The following is a 24,138-nucleotide window of genomic DNA, read 5'->3' as shown; positions in this document are numbered from 1 at the left end:
ATATTAAAAGATAAATTAATCTAATATGGTAATATTAGATTAATCCAACATGTGCATTATATTAATCTAACATGAAAACATAAATAAAAATTTATTTTTTAAAGCAATACAATCATGCACCGTTGATAACAAAAAAAATATAGATAAAACTAATATGAATATAAATATTTAAAATTTATATAATGATAATAACATTTTTTGTTATTGATGCCTCAACTATTTAAAAAATAAAAAAATTCATTATAAATAGTTATCTGATATAATATTTTTGTTTAATAATATTTTTTAATTGAATAATATTTTAATCCTTACGAAAAAATAACATAATTAACAATAGAGAGTTTTAAAAAATAAAATTAAAGGTTAAGAGGGTTAATTTTAAACTTTTAAAAGTGAGAATGTTATATACAACTATTTCAAAATTCAGAGAATTTTTATATATTTTAGCCAAAAAAAAAAAGAAGTAAAGATCAAGAGCAAAATTGTGCAAGATATCTTCAAAGTGTGGGTAGTATTTTTTTTTTAAAAAACTTAATTTGCTCCCTATTCTATATCCAAGTACAAATTGAATTGATGATGAATTACTTTGAAATAGGATGAACATTTTTTAATATAAATTACATTCTCAAGACTAAAGTTAAGGTAGCAATCATTCTTATAAACTGTTAATTTGTAAAGACATATTCTTTAAAAAGATATTATATATTAATAATATAGTCAGTCTTATTTTTAACTTTCATATAATAAACCAACATACTCTCTCCATTTAAAAATATAAAACATTTTTAATTGAATCTCACATTCAATAAAATAATTATCTATTTTTAATTAATTTTATTTTTTCATATTTATCCCTATTAAACACCCTATAATAAATATAAAGTCATTATCAATAGGGACACTTTTGATAATGATTACATCTTAAAAGATTAAAAATGTCTTATATTTTTGAACATTTAAATCCTCAAAAAATGTCTCATATTTTTGAACGAAAGAGTATAAAATTTTCATTAAATAAGGGAAGCTGAAGATCCATACTAAAAATAGGTGAAAATATAAAACCTGTAATTAAAACAGTGTACGTGAAACCTATGATAAAATTAAAATTTTAATTTACATAAATTGTAAAAAATAGGCATACAATCCATTGAACTTTTTCGAATTTTAATGTTAACAAAATAATAATTTAAAAAATTAAACTAATTATAATCTCAATTTTTTTTCCTATTACCTTTTGTTTTGATACATCCGTGCATGGCACGTGGTGTAAAATCCAGTTGGGATTTAAATGTTGAATCCCCATTCGCTCCATTTTGACCCAATGATATCTTTATTGAAAAACGTTGAAAAATGAGTCTGAAAGTTGGCACGAGACGAGATCGTCATGATTTGATGAAGGTTGAAAAGATGACCAAGCTGAAACGTTTTCAGGGATCAGCTTGATCGGGAATCGTCTCGCGGATCGAGAGAGAGAGAGAGAGAGAGAGAGAGAGAGACCTCAGACCATGATATTGCAGCACTCCACTTTCTCTGGGGCTTCTTCTCCTTCTCAGATTTGCCTTCCTCTCAGCCAATGGCAAAAGCAGACGAACCTAATTCTTCACCATCAACTACCCCTTCCTCGTCTCAGAGTCGCCAGATCGTCCTCCTTCAAAATCACTTGTTTCGTACCAGGATTGTTCGATGCCTTCGCTCAAATAGCCTCTAATAAGGTATCATTTGTTGAGCTCATGGTGTAATGCTTCAATTCTCTCTACAGTTTCTGGGGGCTCTCTCTCTCTCTGTTTTTTTTTTTTAAACTCCATCTCGTTGTTTCCAAGATTGTTTGGTAAGTTTCAGTTTGATCATCTGGTATTCATATGGTTGGTGTCCTTAACTGTGAGAAGTTACAAAAGTCTCTAAAGAACTTGTGGTCAACTCATATAAGAGAACAGTATTTGGGTTACATAATTTTACTAGATGACAAATGATCGAGTGAAATGATTCTAAAAATCAATTTGATTGGGGGAAAAGGACATTGAGGAGGAAATCTGACGACTAAAGAATCATCTCACTTGATCACTTGAGTGAGTCAATTCAAACATCTCTCCCTCGTTATCATGAGGACAAAATTAAAATGAAAAGGCTTGTAATATTGAAGGATAACACTAACTTAATCAAAAGTGGAGGACCAAAATGAAACTTTCATGATTTTATATGAACCAAAGCGTATTTAAGATTCTCTTCCCCATCTAATTTATGTTACTGAAATTTTCCTCCCCTGTTATGATTAAGGTTCTGATTGCAGCCTTTACTTCTGCGTTAGTTGGGCAGCTTGTTAAGCCCTTGACTTCTGTATTTCTTTATGGAAAGAAGTTTGACGTCAGATCGGTGATTGATACTGGAGGATTCCCTTCAACACATTCTTCTGTAAGGCCTATACATCCCCTAATCTGGCTTTCGTCTATCTCACTTGACTGATTGATTATTTTCATACCCCAGTTCAGGGGTTTAGTTTTCAGTGTTGACCTCACGGTTGTTCGCATTTCCCTGTGTATAGGCAACAGTGGCTTCTGCAACATTGTTGGGCCTTGAGAGGTGAGAATATTCGGCTAGCATGGACTATAATTCACAGCAATATTTCTCTGTTTTATATAATCTTCTGAAACTTGAAGAATCTAGCATGAAGTTATGTTTTGGACGGGCTGTCTTATTGCTGTGCTAATTGAAACCGTTTAAATTTCCAAATGCAGAGGCTTCTCCGATCCCTTTTTTGGTATCACGTTTGTGTATACTGGCCTTATTATGTACGATGCTCAGGTATGGAATTCTCTTATAATCTTGTTCCCCCTTCATGCATATACAGTTATGGTTCTTTTGATGTCCATTTTAATCATGTGGTTGTGATATGTTCTGTCTTTTCAACAAATTTGGATTTAGACAGTGTTTGTTTGATCATGCTAGAGAAAAGGCTGCTTTTAGTTTTAGGAGAAAAATATCACCTTATTAAAGATTACAAGCGTTTGGGTTTTCATATGTTGAGAATGGGCTATTCTTCAGGGCTTTGATCTTACTTCTAGCCATGTCTTGTAAAATGATTCAGGTTCCATGGCATGTTTAAGAGTGATTAAATTCAAACCTTGTTGAACAAAAGGCCACCCACTATAAACTAGAAAGATGTAGATTTAGGTAGCGTGTAAGAGTGTCGTGGTGAGAGCAAAACCGTGTGTATGTCATGTAGCAAGTGTGAATATGTATTAGGTGGTGTGTGAGAGGGTGTGTTCGTGAGAAGAGTGACAGAAAAGTGAAGGAGGTTGAAAAGTCAAAATTATTTTTGTAAATTGCTGTTTGAGTAAATAAGAGCATAATGGCGTCTTGCAATCCATGTAGCGGATCCCACCTAGTGGGATAAAGGCTTGTTGTTGTTGTTGTTGTTGTTGCTGTTTGAGTAAATAATAATTTTTTTTTTTTAGGAAGTCCTTGTCTTCCTTCAAGCATTTCAAAGCCTTCTCCCACTTAAATTCCAACATGTCTCTGGGACCCGAACCTGCTAGTGACATACCTCACATTGTGTATTGCATTCCCTATAATTTTCTTATATCTTGGTGATCTGTGTTGAAACTTCTTGCTTGATCCGGTGATTAAATTGTTCACTTGGACGCTCTAAAACCATATTTATTGTCACAAAGATAAAATCTTGGTTGAATTCGATATTTGTTTTGGTCTGTCAGGAAGAATCCTTAGCTTGTTAAGGTTAATGAGACATCTCATTTTCTTTTTCTTATTCATGATCTTTTTAAAAGTTTATCAGAACAATGCAAACTGTTGAACTAGTAATATTTTAAAAGATTTGATCTGGTGATCATTTGCAGGGTGTAAGAAAAGAAGTGGGGACTCATGCCAAGTTACTGAACAAACTACTGATCCAGACGCAATTAAACTCTGCAATACGTTCCAAAAATACAGATGCTAATTTGATCACCTCTAAGCCCCTTGTGTCAAAAGGCCAAGAAGCCTCTTCCATGGATCCAACACTAAGGAATGCTTACCTATCAATTAAATTAAACAAACCAATAACTCAAATTGATGGGGAGCCATCTTCTTCATATGGCTTGTCAGCAGCAGATGCAGCAGAACTCTGCAGGTTGGCTGGTGAGGATGGTTTAATCCCATTTAAAGAATCGGTTGGCCACACATCGAATGAAGTGTTTGGTGGAGCTGTGCTTGGTTTCTTAGTTGGGCTGCTCCTCCATAATTTCTTGCGATGATATTAATATCAAATCCTTTTGCTGCATAATTCCTCCTCGTATTTTGTATCACTTGTTGACTGAAAAATATACGAGGGGGATGGTGCACGATACTTAATCGTGTATGATTATAGCATTGAAATATGCAGATCTTAAAAACATGTGAGGTCTAATGCTGCCGGAAGAATGTTGTACTCTAAGATCTGCATAATCATGTATGTTTGTAGCATTAAAATATGCATTCACCTGCATAATACAGATCTCTATAACTTTTTACAAATAAAATGTTTTTCAGTGTGTTCTTTCAATGATTGAAACCGTCACACAAAAAGAAATTATCACCAATACAATATTTTCCTATCAATTATTAATAATGTAATTCATTTTATGATAGATTTAGTTAATATATTTATTAATTTATTATTTACTTTATGTATAATAAAATAACAAAAATTTTTTTTATAAAAAATCAATAATAACATTAAGGAACACTGGTTTACAATAGATAAGTAGTGAAAAAGTCGAAAGGGCAAGGAGGCAAGAAAAAGGGAAGATCACGGGAAATATTTAACTCTATCATATGAAATGGAGTGACAAGTTTGTAGATGTGTTGCACTAAATGTTGAAGCAGATAATATTTTGACGATAATCCATCAAAAAGCTTCTTGCGAACAAAACGGAGGAAAATGAAACTTTGTAAAAAAAAAAAATTGTATTATAAAGACAAGTCTTAATCTATGTTAAAGCAGCCAAAATGCAAAGCAAATTGAAACTTGAGATTTTGTGGTAAACGAACATCTCAAACTTAATAATGCTGTGTAAAATTGTAGAATTGCAATAAAACAAAGCTAAGCAAATTATAATTCCAGTTGTCATTAGTCTTATATCTCCCCATTCTAACATTCCAAATTAAAGGTTTGATAAATCACCAAAAAAAAAAAAAAAGACATCGCGGTGATATGATGATGACAAACAAAAGAAATAAAGAATTTGTTTTTGATGAAAAAATAATAATAAAATTCTTTTAAAATATATAAATGATAATTTAGTTTCTCAAAATATCATAATTTTCTTAAAGTTTTTGAGAACTTTTCTGTCATTAATAAATTTATATAAATTATCAAATTACTCTTGTTATAAATAAATAATTTACAACTTTTTTTTATATTTGTAATAGCGTAATAGCAAATAAAAAATTTAACATATGAAGTTGTGATTTGTTGTTGTATTGTTATGAATATAAAAAGAAAAACTTTGAATATAAAAAAAAGTTATGAATCATTTATTTTTAACAAGAATAATTTAGTAATTTATATAAATTTATTAATGATAGAAAAATTTTTAAAAACTTTGAGAATTATGATATTTTGAAAGATTAAAATATTATTTATATATTTTTTAAAAAATTTATTATATTTTTTTAAAGAAAAACAAGCAGTAATCTTTCGAAAGAGGTAGAGGAGCATGAACATACCACGTGGAAAGGTCGGGACGCGTGTAAGTCCATTAACACGAGGGGATGCCACGTAGGTTGATACTGGCAAGGTAGCAGATCGGTTTTCTTTTGCCGATGTCCCGCGGTTATATAAAGGCGGGACTGAACTGAACTGAACTGAACTCAAACAGCCTTCCACAGAGAGAGAGATGTCAGGGGCGCAAGGAGCACAGCCAAAGGAGGCGAGAACGGCGACGGTGTATGAGTCGGTGGAAGGAGGAGAGAATAGGACGAGGACGGACCTCCGTTCGAGGGAGGACCAAGGGAGCATTCAGGTGGACAAGTTGCAGGAGAAGGTCCCTGATCCCGCCGGTAAAGGTGGACCTGTGTTCGGCGCCGGAAAAGACGAAAACAAGCCCGACCTTGGTGTTACTGGCACTGGCTAGCTACTTAATCATGAATTCAACTAACTAGCTATACGTACGTGTATCGTTATTGCAAGTCTTTTTCTTTTGAAGTATTGAGCGTGCTTGGTCTTAAGCTGCGGTTTCCTTGCCTCGCGCCTGTGTAACCCTCCGCCTTCCGTCTTGTTCAAATTTCCCACGCATCACTTTCATTACCAGACGTGAAGCGAACGCCATCAACAGTAGCTGTTGTTTAGCATATGAATAAGAAAATAAATATTTGTTAGAAAAGATATTTGCGGTGTCATATTGTCAAGTGGGATGGATAGAGAATAATAAAAGAAAAAAAAAGGGCTAAAATGCAGATAAAATTAAATATAAAAATAGCCGAGGGATTTTCATCGGGGCAGATCCAGATTTAATTGATGGAATTAAGGATCCAATTCAAATCCAATTCAAATCCAATTCAATTCTAAATTCTCAACACAGGGTGTGTTTTACAATAAGATATAAATTTGTTGAATATATATAAAGCTGTTAATATAAGATATATAATTTGCCCCTATATATATACATATATATGAGAACATATTGCCCTGGGCACGTTGTGCAGTGCAAGTGAGGTTCCTATTGACAAGAGCTCGAGGCACGAACTTGATGTTGCGTCACATATTCTGTGATCCACTTTCTTGAAATTTCGAAAACCATTTTGTTGATTTTTTCTGCTAAAATTTGATGAATTTAAACAAAAAGCAGCGATAAATTTTTTTAAAAAATAAAAAATATAAACTCACATAAATCATAAGGAAAGAAAATTTAAAAAAAAAACAGAAAATTGAAAGAAAGAAAAAGTTGAGAAGAAAATAAAAAGTAAGTTCCACCACTTTTCCTTCTCACATTTTTCACAATGTGGAGAGATTTTGGAAAAAAAAAAAAATAATTTCGATATTGCCCTCCTTTTTTTTAATCTTCTTAATTCTCAACTTTTTTTTTGACACTATCTTAAACTAACAACATTACACACGTATTTATCTTTCATGACTATTATCTTCTCCATTTTTGTTTTTAAAAAAAATAAGCATGACCTTTTGTTGGAAAATAAATCAATGTTTATATATTTGCCCTTTTATCTTTCGGTGGTATTAGTTAATTTGATTTCTTACGGGTTATTACATTTTTTTGCAAAAAAATATATCTTGCAAATTATTTAATGTTAAAATATTGATATGATCTTATTTTTTCCCTTTAATTTATTTTAATAAAGATAATAACTTAGAGTATTGTTGTTATCATGTCATGTGTTTATTTTTTTCCTCCTAATTTTCCCTCATTCATTAAAATAAAAATAATATTATTTATTTATTTATTTTTTTCCTGCTCTCAACTTTTCTTCCTATCAAAGCATAAAAGTAATTTCAGAGAATAATTTAGAAAGATTCCATGCGACAAGACAAAGCACAAAGCAGGGTTCTTGTGTGCAAGGCTGAAAAGTATAATAGAGAGCTAAATCACTAGTTAGTTTGCTGCCTGGATTCCATTTTCTGTGGCTCAGACCGTATCAAAATCCAGAAAGAGAATGACGTTCTCTCCAGTCGTGGGGTTCCGGCTCATGAAAATGGCGGGTGAGAATGGGACTTACACCAGTCGGTCGTGCTAGATTCTTCCCCGCTTCTCTTTCTTACCGAGCCGCTCCAGTACTGGAGAGGAACTGATCTCCATCTTTATCCCATCTTTGCAATGCACATTTTTGTTTTGTTTTAAATTTTGTTTGAAGTTACAGTGCCCATCATGTCCACTTATAAAAGCAGGGCTCGCCGAAGGAGGAATCAGAGCGACCATATCAGCAGTTTCTCGCTGGAGGAGGAATCAGAGCGACCACATAAGGTTAAATTGTGTTCTTGCTTCTCTAATGTATTTTAACTTGATGTATGATGGACGGGGTTGAAATTGGGAAATGTGCTGAATTGCAGGAGAAGCAGCAGCAAGAGGAGGAGCAATTAACTGATTCTGGGGCTGCACAGGACAAGGGCCATGATCTACAAACTCTTGTCAGAAGGTTCTGGAAAGTGGCGACTCCTTACTGGTCGTCGGATGACAGAGTTCAAGCAAGATTACGGCTTGCTGCTGTTTTTGCTCTCACCTTGGCTACCACTGGTATCAGTGTGGGCTTCAATTTCCTTGGGCGAGACTTCTATAATGCACTTGCCAGTAGGTTCATGTATATATCTCTGCATAACTGCTTAGTGTTGTCAAAATGATTTGGCCATTTATACGAGATTTCGCTTTAATATTTTTTGAATTATTAGGAAGCGACTGAATTGGTTTAAATATGTTAATGCAAGACAAGGACCAAGTGCAATTCAAGAAGCAGCTACTTTATTACTTGGGTGGCTTTGCTGGAGGAATCCCGGTGAGCACGTTCATGGGCTTTCTGGTGCATAGATCTGCTGGACCTTGCTTTAGTTCTTCCCATGTTGATCATTCTGTCTTCTATGCAACCTGAAAGGACCTGGAAATGGGAAAGATGCAAGAGATGAAATAGAACTAACACGCTTTTAAATCACCTAGACGTGACTAACAATTACAGCATGTCATGTTTTTTGGCCTCTGTCTGCCCTCTGAGGGTTCAAAAATCATGTTGCCCTTCTCTGTTTTGGGCAGTAATAACATTCAATATGTGCATCAAATATTTTTCTTCTAATCTGTAATTCATTTTGGAATAAAGAAATTCTTGACTTCAGAACTCTGTATGTAAAGATATATATATATATATATATTATATACATATGTAGAAGTCCGAAGATATTTTATCCCCAAAAAATGAAGCAAACCCCCACGGGATTGCTTCAATTTTCAGAAGGTGTCTTAGTTGGCTGCCTAGATGTTTCAGAAGCAGCTATCAACAAGTTATATGTAGACTTATCGTTTATTAAGCATGCAGACAAATGTCTTGAAATAGAGTATAACACCTAGGGAATCCGTTTCCCTTTTCTTCTTTCAGATTATTTTGTATCATGAAATTCTTCTATTTGGATGCTTTTGTGTTTTTATTTTTTGCTTTGTAGTACCTTACTCCAATATTGTGCACGTGTTCCTAACTTTCTTCATCACTGAGTCGCAGTTTTTTGCATTGAGAGATTATGCAATAGAAACTCTTTCTTTGAGATGGAGGTGTTGGATGACAACCTATTATATGGAACGCTATTTCAAGGATCAGACTTTCTATAAGATTCAGTCACAATCTTCCCTTGATAATCCAGACCAGCGACTTGTTGATGATGTGAATTCTTTCACTACAACAGCTCTCTCATTCTTTCTGACTCTCTTTAATGCTGCTGTAGACTTAATCTCATTCAGTAACATCTTGTATTACATCTATCCTCCTCTCTTTGTTGTTCTTCTCATATACTCCATCGGTGGGACAGCTATCAGTGTTTTCCTTGGAAAGGTAACGAGTCTATTTTTTGAGTGACAATCGAGAATGTAAGGCAAAAGCCACAAAATATATGAGGAGCTTTAACATAGTGCCATATTTCTTAATTGAAATTTTCTTAATGACAGGGATTGATGACTTTAAATTTATTGCAAGAGAAAAAAGAAGCCGATTTTCGTTATGGGCTTGTAAGGATTCGAGAAAATGCAGAATCAATTGCTTTCTATGGCGGTGAAGAAAGTGAAATGCAAATTCTTCTGCTCAGCTTCAAAAGTGCCTTCGAAAATCTAACTGTAAGACTTTTTTTTGAATAATCACAGTTAAAAAAAATGTATTAGGGCATTCTGCACTAATTCAACTTGCTTTGCTTCTTGAGTTTTTTTTTTTTTTTTTTGGTACACATATTCATCTACACTAATCTTTGTTTCTTGAGTTTTTGTTACACATATCTGTCTAAAACTCTAGATATAGCGTAAGTGACTTTTGCCATATTTAATGAAGTTAAAGCTATGCTGAATTGCTGATCCTTTTGTTTTCTTTGCAAAGATTGAAAAACAGAGGATTTAAGATGATATGACAATTGTCATGAGAAGTGTTAAAGTAATACCTAGTGGAAATGATTTGAGGCTTCAGTAACGCTTTAGAAAATAGGATAGATGCTGTTTTAGGAATTAAGAACTGCAGAACTGCCAGATAAAGTATTGCAATCTCAGATATAAAAGCTACAGAAAGGTGGGTGCATTGAAATCCCATCGTACAGGAATCTGGAAATCAGTTTTCTTTGCAAGTTCGCAGATGTAGCAAAAAAGATAAGATCCATGGAACCATACTTTCTATGTAGATGTTAACAAGTTCCAACATCAAAACTCTTGATCTTTAAATTAGTTTATTCATAATCAACCAGGAAACTTAACCTAGAAAGGTAGGCAGTTATATGAAATATTGAAATGGGAAGTGAGACAAATGCTGCACTTCAATCTCTTGACTGATCAGCGTCAATGAGACCTGCCCTGCCAAATTGTTGGATCCCTGCCTTCTAATTATAGATCTATATCTAACAACAATATCATGTACTGTGAAAACTGGATTAGAACAGCCAATGAAGTACAAACAAGGAGTTCTCCCCATATCTGACATATGTCGGACCGTCATTGGATTTTGTCACATTGCTGTGTTTGTGTCCATGCTTCCTAGAGACCAGCTGTGTTTGAGTGGATTAACTGGGAAGCTCTGCAGCTAAAACCCTCTGATTTGGATCAGTTAAGCTCAGCCATTAAACTATTGGAATTGGTCTATTCTGTGAAATACTACATGCAACCTCTTTTCTGCATCTTTTCTTTTCCCTTTTAGTGTTGTACTTCTTGCTGTAGGTTACATCATGCAGTTTCATCCTTTAGCTTACAATGATGCGCTGATGAATGGTGGAACTTTGTATTTCTTATTTTGCAGCAATTGCTGATCTCTTCTAGAAATCTGCAGTTCTTTACAAAAGGCTACCGCTATCTTATTCAAATTCTTCCTGCTTCCATTGTAGCGCCCATGTATTTTGCAGGAAAAATTGAGATTGGTGTGATCAATCAGTCAATCTCTGCTTTTAATCACATCCTTGAGGACTTTTCCCTTGTTGTGTTCAAGTTTCAAGCTATAAGTGCATTTTCTGCTGTTATTAATCGGCTTGGTATTTTTCTTCTCTATCTTTCTCATCATTACATTTGTGAGGATCTAATGAATAATTCAACATTAATCAGCGAATGCACTTTTAGCCTGCAGATAGCAGAGATTCTTGTATATCTTGCCATTGATAAATCTTGCATTTTTTTAAAATCATTGTACTGTTCTTTGTATTGCATTTTCTGTTGTTCGAAAGTAATTATATCTTCAGTCCTTATAATATCCGTTTATTCTATTTATAGTCTTAATGTATGTTTTGTAACTGTTTTCTTTTATCTGCTGACTCATTATGAATTTTTTGGTCACTCTCTTGTGTTGTTTGCACTATCAATCATCATGTTATATGCAGGACCTGGGAAATGTGATATTCACCAGTTTAGTCTGTTGATTTATGCATATTGAAATACACACTGATAAAGACTATCTCTGGATGGCATATGTAGGTGAGTTTGATGATGTCTTGGACAGAAGCAGCATCTCTAATTTACACTCCAATACCTTGGAAGAGATATTGGTTACTTACAAATGTTCAAAGAGATCATCTATATTGGAATCCAATGGATTGTTGAACCCCGTAGAAAAAACTGAGACATTATTGGATGTAAAAAACTTGACCTTGAATACACCAAGTGGAGCCACACTTATCAGAGAGCTATCATTAACAATCAAGGAAAAGGATCATTTACTGGTCAGCAATCTATTTAGGTTTTCTTCTTGATTGAAGCGGTAACATTTTAAGGCTGTAAAATTGAATTTCTAATATAACCAATTTTACAGATAATTGGACCAAGTGGAAGTGGCAAGACTTCTTTGTTAAGAGCTTTGGCTGGTCTATGGAACACTGGAACTGGAAAAATCTCATATTATGAGAAAAATGGAGGAGATTCTCAGCAACCTGTTTGTTCAGATGTGAATGCTCCTACGGTAAATACTGCCCATGGTGCGTGTGAAATACATGGAAAATCTATGGACAAAGACTCTCAAATTTTCTTCCTTCCTCAAAGGCCATATATGATTTTGGGCACCCTCCGTCAACAATTACTCTATCCAACTTGGGCTGACAATGCGATCCCTGCATATGATAGTGGTAAATCCAAAAGTATGTCATATCTAGTTTCATTCTCATTAGACCCCTCATTTTTAATTATGTTATTAACTCCGCATTCTTTTGTTGTGTTCTGTCTACATTTCATTTTGGCCAGTGGAATTCTTGATACAAAATGTGCTACCTCTCTAGTATTATACCATTTCCATATTGATGATTATTATTTATAAGGATCAAATGGCAGGTTGTGGTATTGTCAATAGTAAGAATGAAAAAAATGGCTTTTTTGTGTGGGAAGCCTTTCAGTAATCAGACATAAAGGGAAATTTCTGACCGAGAAGAGAAGTTTACTTTTTTAAAAGATAGTTTTATGTAGCAAGCATTGAAGTTGTGCAGGCGGTATTTTCGAAGTTAATTCAACAGTGAATAGATAAGTTATCTTTGACCAAGAGATTAACAGACAGAAATGCATCTTGCTTATCTTTGATTAAGTAAATATTAACTGCATAGCTAAATTAATATATAACAGAACCAAGGCTGATGAGTGCCTTTCCTTTTCGTTATTCATTGGCTCCATTAATTGTATCTGAAGCACTATGCAATCCAGAATTCTGCAGAGATGGTCACCTTTCCCTTATTTTTATCATGAATAATCAAACTATAGATGAAAGGTGAACAAAAATGAATTTACGTTCTCATTTATGTTCTTCACTCTTGACAAGTGTTTAAACTTTATAACTATGATAACTTCTGTGAGATTGGCCAATCCTGAATGCTGCCTTTTATAGGTTGTAGCAAACAGCTTAATCACATGATTGTCATTTAAATGTTGTGATTATATGGGAAAATCCCATGGGAACTCCGTTTATCATATAATTTTTTTTGGATATAAATTATTTAATAATATAAAAATAGAAGACTGGAAAATATTGGCAAGAATGCTCATTAATTGAGGTTATTTTGACTTGTCTTCCAGGCATGCTTCCTTTTTTCATGAAATCGTCAAACTATGGAGACAAAAATGAAGGACCTAGGTATCCAACGTCAGATGAGTTGACAACGGTCTTGGAGGATGTTCGCCTTGGCTATTTGTTTGCTCGTTTCAGCTTGGATTCCATCCATGAATGGTCAAGTGTTCTCTCTCTGGGTGAGCAGCAAAGGCTTGCTTTTGCTCGCATTTTGCTTTCAAAACCTAGGTTGGTTTTATTGGATGAATCCACAAGTGCACTTGATGAACCCAATGAGGTACTTTTAAATTTCAATTTCAATTTTTATCCGACAAAAGTTGATGTTATCCAATTTGATAGGCAAATTACAATCCTCCATACTGGCATGTCTTATTCATATAACATATTAACATGACCTTTGAGAAGAACTTGTGAAGAAAAGATCCCACCACCCCACAAAAAGTTATGGTGATAACCAAGGCTAAGGACCATCAACCAAAAATGGATGTGTCAAGGACTGCTTCATTTGAAAGAACTTAAGCTGTTAGGTTCAGGATCAAGACAGATTTTATTACTCTAACGTGCCCTGTTTGGAGTACTGTTCTGACATAACCCAAAAAAAAAAAAAAAATTACTTGGCTCTTCACGTTTCATCCAAGTTTCAGAACTACCTGAGTTCATTGCATGGAGCTTTCTTTTCTCTTCACCGCATGGAGCTAAAAGATATACTCCTTCATTAAAGTTCTTTCTTTCTATTGTGCTTTGGCTTTACAGTTTCATTTGTACCAGAAGATTGGAGCAGCAGGTATAACATACATCAGTGTTGGCCACCGACAAACCTTATGCGGCTACCACAACAGGATCTTGCGCATATCTACAATGAATATCAATAGTGAAGAGCCAGATTGGTGCATTGAATCCATTAGATGACTATCGTGATTTTTCAGAGCCATGATTGTAGCCGGCTTCAAAATTAATTGCCTTGTTTGGATGCTGAGTTGTCAGGCAAACATCTATGCTTCAAATTCATTGAATAATAATTTTCATGCATATTGAATATTTGTTCTTGTCTTTTGACGTCTCCCTGCTTTTAAGTAGCTTCTATTACATTCGAAGATTCATATCCAGGTCAATTAAGAGTCGTGGGAACTCTATTACATTAATGACATGTTCATAGTTGAAAGACTGATGGATTTTACATCAACAAGAACAAGCATTATCTTATTAACTAGGGTCAGTTGTATAAATTGCATCAGCAACCAACTTAAAAGACTAATGGTGTTTTATTTTAGAAGTCTTTTAAGGATGTTCCTTTTTTTCCTACTTGGTTCTGTAGAGACTTTCTGGAGTCTCTCAAGTCTGACTGATTGTTCCCAGCCAATCATTTTGAGGGTGCGAGGCTTGGGGCTTTTTGGTGTATCTTTATAGAAGAGAAAGTAATTCTGTTGAAATTGTCAAGCTTGATGGGGTTGGGGTTTTTTAAACATAGTTATGATCTTGAATGTTTGAATAAGAGGCATTTTGTACCGACATTGACTAATAATTACTCAATCGGTAAATTTATTTGATCTCACAATACAAGTGGCTTCATTTTAATGCACATACATGCATCCCAAGAATGAAGTAGCCAGCCAATTGTATACAAGAAAATTCCACATCAGAATCTGTCATAATGTATGACAAGAATCAAGGGCTACGCTTGAATCTGTCGCTGAACCGCCTGAAACAAGCAAGTTTTAGCTGGTTGAGAAATGTATGATCTTTGTGCAGCCAATTGGTGCATGCAGCTGAAAAAAAATCCCAAAAATAGCTTTGCCACCTATATCAACATATAGTTGTTGCCACAGTCTTAATGGATCATTGATAACATGAAAGATATGATTTCATTGTCAACAAATATCATTAAACCAAACAGAACCAACGTCCATTTTTCATAACATAAGAACAGTGTACATTCTCCTTCAAACCAATGGCCACTCAGTAAAACAAGACACTTTTGGTTGCAAGGGTAATTTTACATCTTCAGCCCCTATTAATTTTTGGAAATAAATGCTGTTAGACTCAAAATTTCTTCATGCAGGAAAGAAGTCCCTAGGCCCCTCCCTTTGGAGCTAAAAGATCTCTCTACCAGCTCAAAAACTGTACAGAGTAACCGAGGACACGCGAAAAACAAAGGCCTTTCAGAAATTTATAGCCAAGATTGTTGAGGTAAGAAGCAGATCCAGATGATGATTACCCCACGTACAAGGGACCATTACCGCCATTGGCAAGCACAACATTTAATGAACCATTGGAAGGTTTGAACCCATTTCCACTGTGGTGTGCTCTCAACATTGTTGAATGTCCATTGCTATAATATTTTCCGTTACTTAACTTATTAGCGTGGCCAAGGCTTGGTGGTAGAACTGTCCTTGGTTCACATGCTGCTGTTATTAACCCTGTTTCACAGAAAGACGTTTAGTTTACAGAAAGCCAATCTTGCTCTGAGGAGAAACAAAGGTCAAGTATGGTGCAATGGAAAGGTATTTAAGGGAACGAGGATAGGAAAGGTTTCAAAAGATTATGTCAATGCCAATTTAACATTCCATTGATTTTTTAGTATCACTTTATTACTAGGGAATGCGAATATGTTTCAAACCCATTGAATAATCAGTCCTCAAAAGTTTGAAGACTAACATTTGAGTAACTCTACAAGGATGAAATTGAAACAGAACCATACCATACAGCATTAAAAATTTAAAATGATAAAACACACACACACACACACACACACACATCTAGATTTCACCATTTTTAGAACGAAAATAGGGTCACTGTCTTTTTTTCCATAACACTTGTTCGCTCACCTTTTTAAGCACATCTATAAAAGATCAATATCGTTGATGGAACATGAGATCACAAGAGGAAAGTTCTTAAGCAGAGACTGTTTATGAAAGATTTGTAGACCGATAAAAATTATGAATAGCCTTGTCAGACAAACTTTTTATGGGACCCTACATTGACATGCTTACGTATTTGTTTATAATTGACTTAATCTACCAATCGTTTTGTAGGCCAAGTCTGCCCAAGTCAATATGCCAGAACAATCATCTCAGACTAAAATTACAGGAAAAACAATCTGAGTCCTTTAAAGTTGTTGCATTATCATTTTAGTCAATTCATGAAATGATTCAACGATGCACCATTGAGACATGCAAGTGCACTATCATACCGGAATTTATATAGGATTAGCAGGAAGACTCGATCAACAAAGACTAAGAGAAAAACTGAAGCTTTTAGCCAAGCATGGAACTTCCATTTTACACAGGTTTGTTGCCTAGGCAATGCATCTAAATGTATGCTTCAGCCCAATTGAAGGGCATGAATAAAATAGCCATATGATATGGAAGAAGACCATCATGATTGCAAAAGGAATTCCAATTACCAATTACAATTTGAAAGACATGTATAAGTAAAAGGTTAATTGTCATCAAGTGTTCATCAAGAATAACTATACTAACAAGTGTATTGCATGCTTGTATAAAAAATATCAATAAATGAATTTTATAGTCAAAAAATGTGAAGTGGCTCTCTGGAAAAGTACCTAAGAAGGGCGGGGAAGGTTTCCCTGGCCTGGATGTGAACTCTGGGTGAAACTGAACGCCGATGAAGAAAGGATGACCAGGAAGTTCAACTATCTGCAATTGTATCACATACATACTTATCACGATTAAAATTTATTAATTAGTGGGAAAAACCCAAGATCCACCCCAGTAGGAATTCATGAAAATACTAACCTCCATGCGCCTCCCACTTTCATCTTTGCCAACGAAAGACAGGCCGGCATTTTCTAAACGTGATATCATGTCAGGATTAACCTGAATGGAATTACAATTATTTCAAGTGACATGTAGCGCCTTCATCCATAAAGAAAGTTCTCGCATGAAAATATAGTTTACCTCATATCTATGCCGATGCCGTGCATCAACAAAACTTGCATTGTTATACCTGTTCATAATTCCAAATTATTGTATTATAAATATATGCCTAATCATTATTTGGTAAGGATTCCTTGAATTTAGAGAATCTATTATGATACATGTGGGATGAATTTTCTTGAACATGATGAATATGCTCATAAACACAAATATCAAGTGAGAGATTGTTTCATCTTCTTAGGACATGGAATTTTATACTATTGTGAGTATATGCATGCATGTGAACTTAAGCTAGTTCTTAATTCGTACAGCTTAGCAGATTTGCAGTCCGCGACTTGGAAGTAAGTCCTCCTTGAACCAAGACGCATGGTCCCTCCCATATGAGTCTTTGAGCCCTATCAATACAATATAATCCAGGTTAACTATATTCTTAAAGGAAGATTATTGTATCGTACTAATATAATATACCTCTGGCATAAATATAACGCAGGGGGTCTTCGTTTCAGGATCAAACTCTGTGCTGTTAGCATCATGTAGACCCAGAACAGAGCGTGCAAACTCGATAACGGCAATTTGCATCCCCAGGCAAATACCCAAATATGGAACATTATTTTCTCGAGCGTACTTAGCAGCAAGGATTTTCCCTTGCACCCCTCTATCACCAAAACCCCCAGGAACCAGAACCCCATTAGCACCCTGCAATGGAAGATGATTCAGGAAAACAGAATTTAACCTCACTTTTGAATATATGTTTTACAACTTGCAGCAACATAAAAAGAAAACTGAAAAAATCACAAAAGTACAATTAGTAGGACAACCTTCAAAAGACGCCAAGCAGCCTTATGTGCTTCAGGATCCTGCAAGTAGATTAATCATCAGAGATCTGACAAAAAGTTTGCCTACATATGCAGTTCAGTAATATAAAAAAATCACCTCCTTAGATGTAGCATCTTCCAGCTCCCCAGCTGAAATCCAGTCCACGATAAGTTTACGCTTACAAGCAACAGAAGCATGCAAAAGCGCCTGCACAAACAAGGGAAGTTCAATACATTATGATATAGCAGAATTCAAAGAAAATTCACTGCCAATATATGCACCAAGTCAAGCAACTGATTCATTAATGATATCAAAGTAGGTTCTGTATCGTTTTTTGAAGCAAAATTAAATTAATTTTTGATGACAGGAGAAATATAAATGCAGACAACGAAGTAAAGATATTCATAATCGAGACAGAACTTAGCCCTACAGAGATAGGCCATGTTCCATGGGGATGACAGAGAAGATATCGTGAACAATATTTCTTCAGTGGTTTTGAAGAAATAGAAATCTCTAAAACTATACACCCCAATGCTTCACTTCTGAGATTATGCATGAAGTCACAAGAATTCAAAAATAAGGAGACAACAGCAGAACAGCAGTTCACCATCTTCTTTCCAATATGTACGTACATGTGGAGCATAATTTTGTCTTAATTTGTGACTACCAACCGCTTATGAGATCCTTTCGTGAGATCACGTCTTCAAGACCAAAACTATATGGCAGCATAATTTCTTAAATATCCAATTGTAGTCGTATTGTTTCCCACAGAGTCCTAATCTTCTTTGATCCTTGATGCTTAAATTTAAATCCTCCAGCAACTCTCCCTGAACAGTGTCTAAATTCAAGCCTCCCTGCACCAGATACTTATGGGTTGCTACAGGTCCATAGTTGTGACTGACAGATAAGCCATACAAAATCTATCTATGGTAGAAATGGGAACCACAGAAGATAAACTGGCTATTAATACCTATAAACATTGCGAGACATGAAGGTTGAGTACAGGAGAAACTCATGATGCCTTGTCAAATGAAGTACTAAGATCACAAGTTGCAAAAATGCCAAAGTAAACGGAAATTGATAGGCTTTGCTCAAAAAGAGGGAGGGGGGTTGATAGGCATTACTATTAGGCATGGTAAATAAAAATCAAACAATATACCTTTAAAACAGAAAGATAAGCATCTGAAAGGCTGGTGTATTTTCCCACCATTGCGATTCTAACCTGTGCAGCATATGATAGTTGTGAGCTAAATATTCAGCAGTTTAGAGAATCAAATATAAATTCATTCGGCAGTTGAGACGCACAGGTTCTTTCAATGAATCATAAACTTTTGTTCTTGCAGTCCACTCCTCCAAATTAGGCTCCGTAGCAACACTGCAAATAAAAGGGACATCAGTGGCGTGACAGAAACCATAAAGCAAACAGCGACAGAAAAAAGTATAAAGCTTCTCAGAACATCAAACCACTGCCAATATGAATTTTAGGGGAGGAGGTTGTACACCAAATAGAAAATGAGTTTGCAAACAAACCTTGTCAAGTTCAATGCTTTAAAGATTGCCTCATGCGCCTTTTGATCCTATTTGTTACAGAAAATATGAACAGAATAGAGTTCAGGTGCTTGTATAGATTAATCTCTTGATGAATAAGAACGGAGAGACCCCCCCGGGGGGGGGGGCTCAAATCAACTACCCAAGAAAGTGGACCAGATATCGCATTAATTGAATCATGAAACAAAAAAAGAGAATTTCATAGAGAAATTTCCATCAGTATAAGATGACAACCACATAAAACAGTTCCAAAAGAACTTTAAAATTACTTACTCTTAATAGCAAAGGAATGTGCCAAATGTTTGGAACATCATGAAGAGTAACTATGTTTGGTAACTGCAAGTAAAAGAACTTGCTTAGAGAAATTTTTTAGACTCCAGTGAAAAGCAAGGAGAAAAATATCAGTGTATGTCATATTACCGGCACATGACAAAACTGAGACAATTTTGCCTTGACATTCCCATCGAGCTCCTGGCGGTGACAAGAAGAGTTAATTATTTTTAGACTATTATTCCATATGGAAATAACAGGATAATAGGAAAAAGCAACAAGGGCAAACACCTTTGAGCTGCGACAAGCTAGAACATCGGGAGTCAAACCTAGCCCTCTAAGTTGACGGACACTGTGCTGAGTTGGTTTTGTTTTCTGTACAATAAAACTATCAGTAAGTATGTAAAAGACAGTATCCGACAATTAACATAAACCAAAATTCTCAGTCTTATAATTGAAGTATTAAACTAAGTTTTTTTTTAATTTCTTATTTAATTTTAATTGGCATATATAAACATTACTCGGATGACAATTAGATATATATTTCAGCATACCTGTTCACCAACAACATTAAGAACAGGGACTAGGCTGACATGAACCAAACAGAAGTTGCCAGAGCCTATAATAACAAATAGTAAAATAAGCAAAATGGCCTCAGAGAAGCAAATATAAAATTAAAAACAAAACAGAATCAGTAAACTGCATGGTTTGAACACAGAAAACATTACCTACTCGGTACGAAAATTGGCCAAGTGCCTCAATAAAAGGCATAGACTCAATATCACCTACATCAAAAGAAAAAAAAAAGTAAATTTTGAATTTTGAATTCATAATAAAGATATTCTAAATTTTCATGGTACTGCCAAAATTGAGACTTTTCCTGATCCTGATTTTCTGTGCAGGAAAAAAAAATCTTCTCACACCTCACTCATGATTATTAAAAAAAAAAAAAACACATGGCATTATTTGAGTGGAGTTATAATAGTCCACTCCTGAAAAAATACTGCCTAATTTTGAACTAAAGATTTTTCTAACAATACCAATTTACCTATAGTTCCACCCAATTCAACAACACAAACATCAGCAGGTCCTTCTTTTCCATCAACTGGTATCTTTGCTGCACGCTCTATCCACTCTTGGATGGCATCTGTTACGTGTGGAACAACCTACAAATAGTGAGAAGTTCAATACAAAACCAACGTACAATTAACCACTGCAGGTAACTTTAAAAGGGACAATCTGAAATATTAAACACACCTGGACAGTCTTTCCCAGATAATCGCCTCTTCTCTCCTTCTCAATAACAGACTAGCATGCGTTCAAAAACAATTTCAAGTTAACCAAAATAAAATGCAAATATTCCCAAGGCTAGTTAGAAATAAGAATGTAGGGAGTTCAGTTACTTGATATATTTTTCCAGTGGTGATATTGTTGTCACGGGTTAATTTGATATCCATGAAACGCTCATAATTTCCCAAATCAAGGTCAACCTTCAACACCAAAAAGGAATTAAAGATATAGATACAATCTCAAGTTGGCTTTTAAGGAAGTAGCAATTTGCACAGTCTCATACGTAATTAGCAGTAATAATTTCACTTACCTCACCACCATCGTCTAAAACATAAACCTCCCCATGCTCAAAAGGAGACATTGTCCCAGCATCAGTATTCAGATAGGGATCTGCACATGACAGTGAAGTTTAAACACAGTAAGTAGAAATTTGGGATAAACTGCATTATCATGTTATCTAACAATAGTTTTCAGAGAAAGACAGGGTTATCAATGGTGTTCTTCTTTCTTTGATATTTAAAAAAAAATGTCAAATGGGAAAAAAGGAACAAAAGGCATGAGGATCAGCGTCAAACCCGAAACAAAGACGAAAATATGAAAGCCAAAAAAAAATTAAAAATAAAAAGGGGGAAAGAGGAGAAAGAAAGATACATCAGCTCAGGCAAAGCAAATGGCCCTCTGCATGTCAGACAAGGGAAGCCCGTTTTGTTTTTTGTTTTTTTTTTTTCAAAAGCACAATATGTCCTTTCATGTAAAACCTCAAGAAATCAAGGAAATGGTCAAGTTGGTTACCCCGCCAACCAATCAATGGCAAATTTCTAAACCTAGATAGAAGGAAACCACAAACCCAAAAAAAAAAAAAAAAGTTCTGCAATTGAATACCTGGCTTATATAACCATTTTTTTTTCCCTTCAAAAACAATGTGAGACTTCAATGTAAAAAGGAATGAGAACGAGAAGAATACCAATCTTGATTGAAGTAACTCGGAGACCGCTAGCCTTAAGCAGAAGCCCAATACTGCTAGCCGTGACCCCTTTGCCGAGTCCACTGACAACACCACCTGTCACCAAGACGTACTTCATTCTTCCTTAGTTTTCACTTTAGTCCCCACAAAAGGCTGGTCCTTCACTACTTGTCCGAGCCAAAATGCAGAGAACAAGGAGAAACACAGATTTTACTTCAGTTATAAGATATAACAAAGAAAACACAACCTATACAGACAAAGCTACGTAGTACCACTACCAATGGGATATATTTATACCAAGACCCACTTCCCTTTCCCCCAATAAAGCTAAGAATGATGATCATAACAATTTAGAAAATGTAGAGTGATGGTTTCTGGTATGAAACGGAAGCGAGGATGTGGGGTAGAAGAAACAGATGCCAGTTACATAGACATCATGGCAAGAAAATGTAAATTACAAGACGAGAAACAATGGCAATTTGGAGTTGAACGGAGAGAATAATGAGAAACCTTGTTCACAATGACGGGCTTTACAAGGTTCTTCTCTTACTAGTTTTCTGCAATCCCTTCATATGTCTTTCTGCGGCTCTATCTCTGTGTGGGAAGGTCGCTCTTTTATAGCCCCTGGGCAAGGTGAAAAAAATTCCCCCTTGTAGACCTTGGAATGGCTAAGCCAACCCACGAGCAAAATAATATAGAAAATTTTGAAGAAGAAGATGCCTCTTCTTCCAAAATGCCACCCTTCTCTTTCTTCTTCTTGTTCCAGGCGGCGCTGAGCTAGGAAGCTATTCTCACCTTTCAGCTCTTAAATAAGCAAAAACCCACAACACACGCGCACACAACTCTACTTTTTTTTTTCTCAATACTCGTTTTTCTTTCTTTAATAATTAATACCCAATAAACCGTTCAATGGGAGTTTTAGATTAAGCGTGATAGTCCCTATAAACCCCCATCGCATAAAGTCCCGGTCCTGGCAGAATATTTAGTATCAGATTTTATATATATACACACATATAAAAATTTATCTTCTGATAATATATAATCAATTGTTCAATCCCTTTACGAGTTTTGTATCAGATTCTCGCTCACTTTCTGATGGAGGGAACAATCTTTTTGCTTTAATTGGTTGCTTCCATAATAGTTTTTCAACAAAGAAGATTAAGAAAAAGAAAAGTAAATTAAAAAGGTAACTTTTTTTTTTTTGTTTCAGAGTCAATCATTCACACGAGACAAGTGAGAATTTTCATGAAGAGTAAGCACACTTGGCAGCTACTTAGCCGTTGATAAGATGCATGAGACACGGTTTAACCACGCTCTCTCTTTCCCTTGCCATTGATCCACACGTTGCTGCTAGAAGTGGTCGACTCCATGCCGAAAATACTACGAAGCCATGTCTCATGACGGAAAAACAAATAAGTTGATTGGTTATTTATATAGTTCGTCAGAGCGAGATAATAGTGTTTGAGCCGGCAAAGAAGTCTTTAGTTTCAGGATTATATCTTCATAGCATTCTTAGAAAACGAACAAAGACTGAACCAACAAGTTAGATACTTTGTTATGTTGTCATTAATTAATGAGGTTAAAGTTTTTGGATTGGTTTTTCCAATTTGTTTAGGCAAAGATTACCTAAAATCTTGGCTTGCAGTTTTGCCTTACGCGGGCTTACATGCTGAGATTACGTTGATTTGGTGTGATATTTTATATTATCCTTTTCCTTGCATCTTTATTGAACCTTTTTTTAAATTTTCCTGTGTGTGTGTGTGTGTGTAGTACTGTGTTACTGTGAAGAACTGAAGATTGATTTGAGAGGGAATTCATTAGCCCAAAAAGAAAGTCAACAAAATGGTCCCGGCAACGAGGAAGGTTTAAAAAATGGAGGGAGTCATAAATAAATTTAAAAGCTTTTTTTTTTTTTGGGCATAAAGAGTATGCTCTATTATGGTTCGTAGAAAGATCATCTCTCTAGAGATTTTAAAGGTAAATGATAGACTTTTCTTAACTAAATTGTTTGATACACTGATACTGAGATTTAAACTCAACCACTTGTATAGGGTGATAGAAGTCCATATCTCTCGTATTGAATTTAGTTAGTAGATAGATTTAAAACTAACTTCCTCTAACCTTATTTATCAGACGGTGAGGGAGAGAAATTTTATCTTATTTAAAAATCAC

At 35.0% G+C, this 24,138-nt stretch overlaps 4 protein-coding genes across 16 annotated transcripts; 3 read left to right on the top strand and 1 right to left on the bottom strand.

Annotated features, from left to right (window-relative positions):
- The first annotated feature begins 1,333 nt into the window (after nt 1-1,333).
- On the top strand, nt 1,334-4,534 carry LOC129316076 (uncharacterized). Its single transcript, XM_054960327.1, has 5 exons — nt 1,334-1,712; nt 2,275-2,409; nt 2,540-2,577; nt 2,733-2,799; nt 3,852-4,534. The coding sequence occupies exons 1-5, from the start codon at nt 1,506-1,508 to the stop codon at nt 4,245-4,247; spliced, it is 843 nt and encodes a 280-aa protein (XP_054816302.1). The 5' UTR covers nt 1,334-1,505; the 3' UTR covers nt 4,248-4,534.
- A 1,336-nt stretch (nt 4,535-5,870) lies between these two features.
- LOC129315227 (uncharacterized) lies at nt 5,871-6,314 on the top strand. Its single transcript, XM_054958799.1, has one exon. It carries the CDS (start codon nt 5,871-5,873, stop codon nt 6,105-6,107), a length of 237 nt encoding a protein of 78 aa, XP_054814774.1. The 3' UTR covers nt 6,108-6,314.
- A 1,234-nt stretch (nt 6,315-7,548) lies between these two features.
- Nucleotides 7,549-16,557, top strand: LOC129316893 (ABC transporter D family member 2, chloroplastic-like). 13 transcript variants are annotated; one of them, XM_054961281.1, is made up of 12 exons: nt 7,552-7,949; nt 8,036-8,273; nt 8,408-8,499; nt 9,187-9,513; nt 9,627-9,791; nt 10,948-11,176; nt 11,613-11,857; nt 11,947-12,268; nt 13,191-13,459; nt 13,936-14,166; nt 15,242-15,683; nt 16,215-16,557. In XM_054961281.1, exons 1-10 carry the CDS (start codon nt 7,854-7,856, stop codon nt 14,089-14,091), a joined length of 2,139 nt encoding a protein of 712 aa, XP_054817256.1. In that variant the 5' UTR covers nt 7,552-7,853; the 3' UTR covers nt 14,092-14,166; nt 15,242-15,683; nt 16,215-16,557. The 13 variants fall into 13 exon arrangements, with proteins under 13 accessions (XP_054817257.1, XP_054817256.1, XP_054817255.1 ...); XM_054961282.1 differs by having other exon boundaries at nt 7,549-7,949; nt 11,947-12,256; nt 15,242-16,557; XM_054961280.1 differs by having other exon boundaries at nt 15,242-16,557.
- On the bottom strand, nt 15,015-22,751 carry LOC129316894 (uncharacterized). The gene is made up of 22 exons (XM_054961293.1): nt 22,477-22,751; nt 21,967-22,130; nt 21,313-21,392; nt 21,116-21,202; nt 20,970-21,020; nt 20,761-20,878; nt 20,441-20,497; nt 20,267-20,331; nt 20,004-20,087; nt 19,863-19,913; nt 19,716-19,778; nt 19,425-19,471; nt 19,200-19,269; nt 19,054-19,116; nt 18,012-18,101; nt 17,897-17,935; nt 17,547-17,774; nt 17,388-17,473; nt 17,100-17,148; nt 16,938-17,018; nt 16,745-16,838; nt 15,015-15,599 (listed from the first exon to the last, which is right to left on the bottom strand). The coding sequence occupies exons 2-22, from the start codon at nt 22,082-22,084 to the stop codon at nt 15,394-15,396; spliced, it is 1,827 nt and encodes a 608-aa protein (XP_054817268.1). The 5' UTR covers nt 22,085-22,130; nt 22,477-22,751; the 3' UTR covers nt 15,015-15,393.
- Between the last annotated feature and the right edge of the window lie 1,387 nt (nt 22,752-24,138).

This window comes from Prosopis cineraria, unplaced genomic scaffold (assembly GCF_029017545.1).
Source record: "Prosopis cineraria cultivar Desert tree isolate PC_DT_omini unplaced genomic scaffold, ASM2901754v1 PC7, whole genome shotgun sequence".
Lineage (NCBI taxonomy): Eukaryota > Viridiplantae > Streptophyta > Magnoliopsida > Fabales > Fabaceae > Prosopis > Prosopis cineraria.
Note: the sequence above shows the minus strand (reverse complement) of the source record. Positions and strands in the feature narration are given on the sequence as shown.

What these genes read in the sequence shown, in the direction of transcription:
- LOC129316076 (XM_054960327.1), top strand. Translation starts at nt 1,506, where the DNA reads ATGATATTGCAGCACTCCACTTTCTCTGGGGCTTCTTCTCCTTCTCAG. An exon ending in CTCAAATAGCCTCTAATAAG is followed by an intron (nt 1,713 to 2,274) that starts GTATCATTTGTT and finishes GTTATGATTAAG; the next exon opens with GTTCTGATTGCAGCCTTTAC. An exon ending in ACATTGTTGGGCCTTGAGAG is followed by an intron (nt 2,578 to 2,732) that starts GTGAGAATATTC and finishes TTCCAAATGCAG; the next exon opens with AGGCTTCTCCGATCCCTTTT.
- LOC129315227 (XM_054958799.1), top strand. Translation starts at nt 5,871, where the DNA reads ATGTCAGGGGCGCAAGGAGCACAGCCAAAGGAGGCGAGAACGGCGACG.
- LOC129316893 (XM_054961281.1), top strand. Translation starts at nt 7,854, where the DNA reads ATGTCCACTTATAAAAGCAGGGCTCGCCGAAGGAGGAATCAGAGCGAC. An exon ending in GCACGTTCATGGGCTTTCTG is followed by an intron (nt 8,500 to 9,186) that starts GTGCATAGATCT and finishes ACTGAGTCGCAG; the next exon opens with TTTTTTGCATTGAGAGATTA. An exon ending in GTGCCTTCGAAAATCTAACT is followed by an intron (nt 9,792 to 10,947) that starts GTAAGACTTTTT and finishes CTTATTTTGCAG; the next exon opens with CAATTGCTGATCTCTTCTAG.
- LOC129316894 (XM_054961293.1), bottom strand. Translation starts at nt 22,084, where the DNA reads ATGAAGTACGTCTTGGTGACAGGTGGTGTTGTCAGTGGACTCGGCAAA. An exon ending in ATCTGGGAAAGACTGTCCAG is followed by an intron (nt 20,879 to 20,969) that starts GTGTGTTTAATA and finishes CACTATTTGTAG; the next exon opens with GTTGTTCCACACGTAACAGA. An exon ending in ACATTCCTTTGCTATTAAGA is followed by an intron (nt 19,472 to 19,715) that starts GTAAGTAATTTT and finishes TGTAACAAATAG; the next exon opens with GATCAAAAGGCGCATGAGGC.